General features: G+C 38.5%; 1 protein-coding gene across 1 annotated transcript; it reads left to right on the top strand.

The window, feature by feature from the left end:
- Positions 1-1,318: 1,318 nt before the first annotated feature.
- Positions 1,319-7,987, top strand: LOC128264910 (protein mab-21). The gene is made up of 2 exons (XM_053000629.1): positions 1,319-2,487; positions 7,034-7,987. The coding sequence occupies exons 1-2, from the start codon at positions 1,740-1,742 to the stop codon at positions 7,381-7,383; spliced, it is 1,098 nt and encodes a 365-aa protein (XP_052856589.1). The 5' UTR covers positions 1,319-1,739; the 3' UTR covers positions 7,384-7,987.
- The last annotated feature ends 483 nt before the right edge of the window (positions 7,988-8,470 follow it).

Below are 8,470 nucleotides of genomic sequence, written 5' to 3'. Positions count from 1 at the left end.
TTTCCAGGACAATTTATTACTAAGAACTTCTTTGCTAAGAGCTTATGCAGTCAAAGATGAAAATGAAAAAATGAAAAAAGTGTCTGCCAGACAGAGTTTGGTAAACTTACCTGTATCAATAGCTTTGCTATAATGTGACCCAAAACGGAACTTATACAAACCATAAAATTAACAATTTAAGTAAAACTTTATAGTGGAATGCCTTTTAAATTTTTTTTTTCGTAATTCTGGGTAGATTTTATTTTTGTGGCTTTTTTTTTAATACTTTTGTAAAAAGGGGACCCAAAAAGGAATTTCTAAAACCAATAACTTTACCAATTTTACTAAGATTTAAAAATGTCATACCTCCTTAGGCTTGGTATTTATTTCAAAGTTAATCTGCATTACAAAATTTGTATTTTATTTTGGTCGATTTTTTGCAATTTTAATGATGTCACCCCTTTTAAAAATTTTGAAAACGGTAAAAATTTTTTTTTTTTTTATATATTATTTTAATGCCTGATCTTAGTACTTAATATACTGAGTCTCAGAAGGTATGACATTCAACGATATTACTATTTTTGGCCCAGTTATGAAGTACTAAAGCTTGCGATTTTGTGACCCCAAGCCAATATAGTTTTCATTCTCATTTATATTTATTCATATTGTAAAAGTAAACCAAATATATTTTTCTGCACAAAAAAGGTCACCATTTTGGGTTACTCGCTAACTAAGTAAACAAATCAATATTTCTAATCCCAAGTCTTAGGTTTATTTATACCGCCTGGACAGGCTGGGATATTTGACTTTTCCTGCATTCATTCCCCCCGTCCAACCCCCAGAAAACCCCAATAACTCATTCAGTCCACTGTTTCCACCCACCACAGAAAAGCAACAACAACCCCAATAGCCAAAAACAAACAAACAAAAGAGAGAATGCAAACTGTATGGGTGAGTATCTGTGTGAGAGGTAATGCCTCGATGCGCAAGTGTGAGTAAGCGAGAGAGTGCCAAAGGGGGCGGAGCCAAAACAAAGGGTGGCTCAAAAGCCGGGTTTATCTACGGCGATATAAACTATAAAATAAACTATAGACAAAGATTTGCAGTGTTTCCTCGTGTTACTTTGCGTTTCTGTTTCTGTTTGTTTTTGTAATTATAGTCCAAAAGAGCCATGTTGGGTAAAATAAGAGAGAGAGGAGGCGCACACTCTCTCGGGAGTAGCGTACGACTATCTCGTTCGCACTTGAAAAGTGGAGCCCATCCGGGCAGCGACGTCGGCAGCGGCAGCGAAGCCGGCAGAGGCATCGGCAGCGGGACTTTTCTTGCGGTGCGAACGCCATTCAAAATCAGTCAATGTTGAGTTGACGGCGCGAGAAGACGCGGGAGAAAGAGAGAGCGCAGAATTGGAGAATTGAAGAGTCCAAAATCTGAGAATCAGAAATAACCGTCGCTGTGCCGTTTAAGAAAATTAAAGAATCAAAGAGCCTAAATAAAAGAATCGCTTTTTAAAAATCAAAACAAAAGAATCCAATATTAAAGAAATACAAATTTGAAGAATCAACAAAATAAGAACCCAAATTTAAAGAACCCAAGTTCCGTCGCTGTGCCGTTTATTACTTGTTGTTTTTTGTGTGTGACTGACTTACATGTGTGCCTCCTAGGTAATGAGTGAACCCACGAGTCGTGCCAACTACAGAGACTAAAGACTTTGGGCGCCAAACCAAAAAAAGAAAAAGAAAATTCAAGCCGCCGCACAGAGAATGCTGGTGCCGTCGGACATGATTGCGGCGCAGTCCAAGATGGTCTACCAGATGAACAAGTACTGTGCGGACCGCGTCCAGGTGCGCAAGGCGCAGATCCACAAGCAGATCCAGGAGGTGTGCCGCATCGTCCAGGACGTGCTCAAGGAGGTGGAGGTGCAGGAGCCGCGCTTCATCTCCTCGCTGAACGACTACAACGGACGGTTCGAGGGTCTGGAGGTCATATCGCCCACGGAGTTCGAGATCATCATCTATCTCAACCAAATGGGAGTGCTCAACTTCGTGGACGACGGCACGCTGCCGGGCTGTGCTGTGCTGAAGCTGAGCGATGGCCGGAAGCGGTCCATGTCCCTGTGGGTGGAGTTCATCACGGCCAGCGGGTACTTGTCCGCCCGGAAGATCCGATCGCGATTCCAAACGCTGGTGGCGCAGGCGTGCGACAAGTGCGCCTACCGCGACATCGTCAAGATGATCGCCGACACCACGGAGGTGAAGCTGCGCATCCGGGAGCGCATCATCGTCCAGATCACGCCCGCCTTCAAGTGCGCCGGCCTCTGGCCCCGGTCCGCCTCCCACTGGCCGCTGCCGGGCATCCCCTGGCCGCATCCCAACATCGTGGCCGAGGTCAAGACCGAGGGCTTCGACATGCTCTCCAAGGAGTGCATCGCTCTCCAGGGCAAGAACTCCGCCATGGAGGGCGACGCCTGGGTGCTCAGCTTCACCGACGCCGAGAACCGGCTGCTGCAAGGTGAGTTGCCGTCGGGAATCGAATACATTGCACTTCCGTAGGGCTGCAGCACTTAAAACTGGCACAACATACTGTGATTACAGCTTTTTATATAATATTTCATTAAGAGTATAATATTGAACACCCATAGACGAAAAGTACTACAGTTAATTGAATGTAATCTTTTTATCATAGCTTTTGTATACCATTTTAAAAATAATCCCTGTAAATTATACATAATAAGATTTATGTGCATTATGTATTTACAATTGAAAGTACTACAAACAATATTGTAGTTTAAAAGGGGTTCAGAAACCATAGCCTTCGGTTTATAACATATTTTTTAACCCTGCTAACTTCTTAAGGATCACCAGAGCTCTTTCTATATAATTCTATTAAAAATTTTTTAGTAATATTAACAATCTTTAACTAAAGGTCATTTTGATTTCACTATGTTTATGTTTATAGCCGAAAACTCAATTACTGTTTTTATATATAAGTAATGAAGGTATAATCTTACTTTGAGCAATTTTTAAAAGTACCTTTACAAGTTTATTTAAAAGGCTTTTAGCTTGAGACGTTTTTGAAGCGTATGTTTTTTAAACCGAACTATAAGAACCTTAACAATATTAACAATGAATCTATTTTTCACTAAGAAAGTAAAATTATAGAACCTAGAATTTGTTGGCATTGGTTTAGCAACTCGATTCGCAAAAGGAAAACTATCGAAAAACAATTTTTCTCAGTGCAGAGTGAGTGGCTACCGTAATTCGGGCATGTTTTCTTAGTGCCTCCAGTGTCCCCCAATCAGTAATCAGTGACACACTTAAACTGAATTGATTTATTCCCATCAAATCAGCGACTTCGTCTTGATACGCCCGTAATTGGTTGTAAATTAACCGTCAGACGGGGGTACACCGTATAAATTTGGAGATCGTTCAGCTAGATCGAAAATAAAGGAGCGGGGGAACTTCCATTTTGGGCTATAGATTTCAGGGATTTCATTGAATGAATTTATCTCAACAAGCTCTTTCTTATTTCTGTTCACCAACAGAAACTTTTGAAATTGAGACATATATTAATCTGCATTACACCATAATTCTAGATATTTGAAAAGCAAAAGTCAAACTTATAAAAGAAACCAGTAACAAATTATATACAGAAAACAGTAGGGCAAACTTGATCATAGATTGACGAGAAACTATACTATCAAATCATTTAATTTATGTTAAATATCACATTTATTGTAATCAAAGAAAGTATTAAAATGAATTTGTTTTGAGCAACACACTTTTGGGGATTACTTATAATCAATCTATTTTATATATCTGATTTAACAATAGGTTAAGCTTTGTTCATAATTTGTTAGATGCTTCTAAGGAATATTTGGTCAAATCAATTTGTTAATGTATTTTTGACGTACATAAATTTTTATTTTCATTAGACCCCCTGAAAATGTTATATTGAATTGCTTGGTTGGAATAAATTGGCTCATTTGAGATCACTTACCCTCAGCTTAAAAATCATTGTATTTGAACGATCCATCCGTTTGCATCACTTGAAATCGATGTGGATCCGAAACAAGATCGTCACGCACACCTCAAAATACCTCGCGGCGATGTCACGTCGAATCTGCATAGTTGGTGGAGAATTGCACCGCAGATTCAATTAGGCAGGGCGATAAGATGCCGATGTCCGGCGATTCCCGGCGATTAGTGGGGCGCTACTCAGCCACTCGTTGAGTCGACGACGACTGCCCAACGAGACATCCGATTATCGGGCCCAGATATGATATGAGATACGGGCCAGCGTCGCCCGGTTGGCTACGATCATAAATCTGATGTTCGATCGAAGGGGGCAGTCGGTATAAAAAGCCGAGGAGTTGGAGTCTTAAGTTTCCCAGTTTCTTAGTTCTTCTGTATATATTTTCATTTTCATTTTTTTTTTTTTTTGTTTTTTTTTTTTTTTTGTTGGTCGCAGGGCGACAACGCACACAAATCTGCTGATCCCCGAGAGATAAGCGCAGTCTCGGTAGTCGTAGTCCCAAGGCAGTTAGACGGTTAGTTGGCCGGACTACAGACCACAGAAACTACAGAGCAGAGACTACAGACCAGAGAGTTCAGAGCACAGAGCTAGGGGAAACGGGTTTCCATATGAACAATGCCAATGGCTGGGCCATAAATAAATTTCTAAACGATTTTATAAATATTTTAAATCTCGGCGATTAGATAAAGTCAACAAATAAATAAAACAACAGCGGGCCAGGCATGAGATGACACACGGGAAAAAAAAAACCAAAAAAAAACCAAAAAAAGTAAAGAAAGAGGTAAAAAGATTGGGTTTTTGGGGGAGCAAAAAGCTAAGAGTCGAAGCAAAACAAAAACGAAAATCAAGCCAAAAAAAAAAAAAAAAAACAAAAAAGAAGGAAAACCAAAAATCAAACTGAAACTGAAACCCAAATCGAAATCAATTCTAAGGCTCCTGACAACGATCTCTGATCGATATTGATCCGGCTGGTTCCCCCGCGTGTTTGTCATTTAATTTAATGCTCCGAACCGAAACAGAAACAGAAACAGAACCGATACTAAAACCGAAACCCAGACTCTGACCAACTTTCCTTGCCTCGTTTTGCATTTTCATTTTCTTTTTTTGGCCAAGGCATATCAATACTATAATTAGCAGTGTCACTTGCAGCTCCAAATTAACGTCCACTTGACATGGACTCCATTTCCGAGGCACTTCGAGAGCCCCGATTTCGTACGATCGATTTTCACCCGATTTTCGCCCCATGTGCGGCTGTACGAGTCCGAGTGCCAATATTGTGGCAATATCATTCAATATTGATTAGCCGCAATGTGAAGCGCAACCCGGAGCGGGAAAAAGCCGTTGCCGTAGACGTAAACGTGATTATCGGACCGGAGCCGAGATTAGCCCGGCTGACATGGTGCCAACGTAGCCATGATTTATGTGCTCCAACGCACCAACGGCCATAATAAATTTGGAATCGGGCGGACTATATACCTGTACGTCCGCCTCTCCAAGAAGAAATTGAAACCAAAACATAAGTACACTAAAATATAGTACGGTTGATCAATCAAAGTCGAGGGCCTAAAACAGGAAGAGGTTTATAGGTTGGACTGCTTAAAAATAGGTGTTAATTATGTTAAATATATATTAAATGTATTACCCACCTAGAAAGCCAAAATATTTATAATAAATAATCTTACTAATTTTAATGAAGCTAGCACTTTCTGGGATCTACACAAAAAAAATAAACCAAAGCATAAGTACACTAAATATATAGTATTGTTGATCATGGTCTACTTTATAGGTTGAACTGCCTTAAAATAGGTTTTAATTATGTTCTAGCATATTTAAAAACATGTATTGAATGTATAATGTTACCCAAGTTTTTATGAGATCATCTTCTTAATTTCATTTTAGCTAATAAAAACTTAGCTTAAACTTTCTGGGATCTGCACAATTAGATAACTCGTTTCTTTATCTTAAGTGTTTTTTAATTGCGGGGCAGTTCTAAAAATAGCTTAAATTCCAATCACTGACCGGATTACGTTGATTCCCCCATAAATAAAAACATTATCTTTAACAAGAGTCAATTGTTCTAAAAACTTACATATCTTTAGGGCTTAAATGCTTTCATTTGATACCAGTCCAAATAACATGAGTCAGTTTTGAATACCAAAAGCTTTCTGAAGTAGGCAAAACACTTAGCGAAACAAATAGACTGATGTACTTGAGATAGAATGTGTTCTAATGACCAAACCCATCGATCAGTTAGTGCCTATCTGACAAAGAACGAACGGACTATAGTTCTGTCAAAATCATTTCGCCTCAATAGTATCGATAGCATCGCATGGACAGAATGATGCATTGAGCCAAAAGCAATCTGTAGAACTACAAAAAGTTACTAGTAATCCAGCAAAGCCTACCCAATCAACATTAACTTTAAAGACACCTTCTAAGATTGCGTCTCAAACAAGCAGCATTTCTGGATCAAAAACTAATTAAATATAAACAATATTATGGCACAACTAGGTATATTTTCATAACTTGCCAAGATGAAAAAATATTATTATTATAAAGCTCTTCAGCTAAGTCGTATTTCTTATCTCAATCTCAAATCTTAGCTCCAAGAGCTAGAAGCTAAGAAGTTTTCTATAATTTATTTGTTCTTTAGCTTTATTTGCATTTGCCATCCTTAATATTTTAACTTTTTATAAGACTAGTATTACTTGTTGGATCAAAACTTGTTATTTTCTATATAGTTTGCAATGTTTTAAAAGGATACTATCATAAATATATCCCTAAAACTTTCCATTGATGCCATATTTTCAAATAAAACCTGTCAATTTTCTATCCCAATTCCATAAGTCAAAACTTTAAAAGTTTTCTAAAATTTCTTTGCCTTTTAGTTCTTAGCTCTATAAATATAATTATAAACAACTTGCAAAGTTAAGGAAGGATATTATGATAAATATAACCCCAAAGTTCTCTATTAAAGTCGTATTTTCTAATAACACCTTGTGAATTTCCATCGCAATTCCAGGAGCTAGTCGACGCCGGTGCCTGAGCATCCTGAAGACCCTGCGCGATCGGCACCTGGACCTGCCCGGCAACCCGGTGACCTCGTACCACCTGAAGACCCTGCTGCTCTACGAGTGCGAGAAGCATCCGCGCGAGATGGAGTGGGAGGAGAACTGCATCGCGGACCGCATCAACGGGATCTTCCTGCAGCTGATATCCTGCCTTCAGTGCCGCCGCTGTCCGCACTACTTCCTGCCCAACATGGACCTGTTCAAGGGCAAGTCGCCGGGCGCCCTGGAGAACGCGGCCAAGCAAGTGTGGCGGCTAACCCGGATCATGTTGACCAATGTCCGATGCCTGGAGGAGCTGTAGAGCACCCCCTCTGCTGTATGGCATATAGACATATAGACACATAGACCCTTTGGATCTTTGGCAGCTGATTTTTGGGGGGTGGGATGAAACCCGCAGGGTTTTATATTTTTTTATTCGCCTTTATGTTTTTTACCGATTTTTTTTTGTAAGCTAAAAACAAAGGCAATATGCAGGGGGGATTATCGAAGAAAACAGACAGAGAGATAGAGAGAAAGAGAGAGAGAGATAGAGAGCAGTGAAATTGTAACCCAAATACTATTTGATATTTCGCTAGATCGTAACTTAAGTTTAGGTGCTTTCGAAAAGTATACGCCGCTTACAGAGTTTCCTATAATTAGAGCATACCTAGTGTTACCCATTTAGATCGTCATCGTCGCATAACGCACAAAAGTTACCATCTAGATATATACGATTTTTTTTGTAGATTTTTTTGGCCCATTGCTAATAGCAAAGCGCAGTGCAAAATTAGCTAAATTAGTCGTAAGTCCAATGAAACTGAAACAGCCGATGCGGGAATATTTCCCCGTCGGTCCTAAATTATTTATTCTATGTTTTTGCCTTCTTATTGTGAGTTTAGTCAATAAAACGTAAGTTTTTCAATGAAAATAATGAGTGTTATTGATATTTCGGGAGAGGGAGTTACTAAATGGTAGGTAAGTATAAAGGCTGTTGAAAGTGTTAAGTCTTAATAACTGAATAATAACTTTTATTATTTAAGACACTGGCTTACTTAACAAAGCAAAGGTTATAATAAATCCAGCATTATTATACCGATTATCTGGAAAATAATTCACCCTCTATTTTTTAAATTCTTTAGTTAGTAGTTCTTTCAAATAGTAAAATTATTTATTTAGAGTGCAGTTATTGGTTTTTGAATAGTTCTTACAATTTTGGGCTTACAATGTTTTAAAATTAATATTATGATTTAAAACCAATAACTAATTAAAACACTTCATTCCTTAAAAGAATAATATATTATTTTACATTTCAATTCCTCCTCATTATCCATTATTATAACATTTTTGTTACTGATAATTAAATTCCCTTATATATTAATTTTCTTCAACTTCAGAGATATACTTCAATA

The sequence above is a fragment of the Drosophila gunungcola genome, unplaced genomic scaffold, assembly GCF_025200985.1.
Source record: "Drosophila gunungcola strain Sukarami unplaced genomic scaffold, Dgunungcola_SK_2 000084F, whole genome shotgun sequence".
Lineage (NCBI taxonomy): Eukaryota > Metazoa > Arthropoda > Insecta > Diptera > Drosophilidae > Drosophila > Drosophila gunungcola.
Note: the sequence above shows the minus strand (reverse complement) of the source record. Positions and strands in the feature narration are given on the sequence as shown.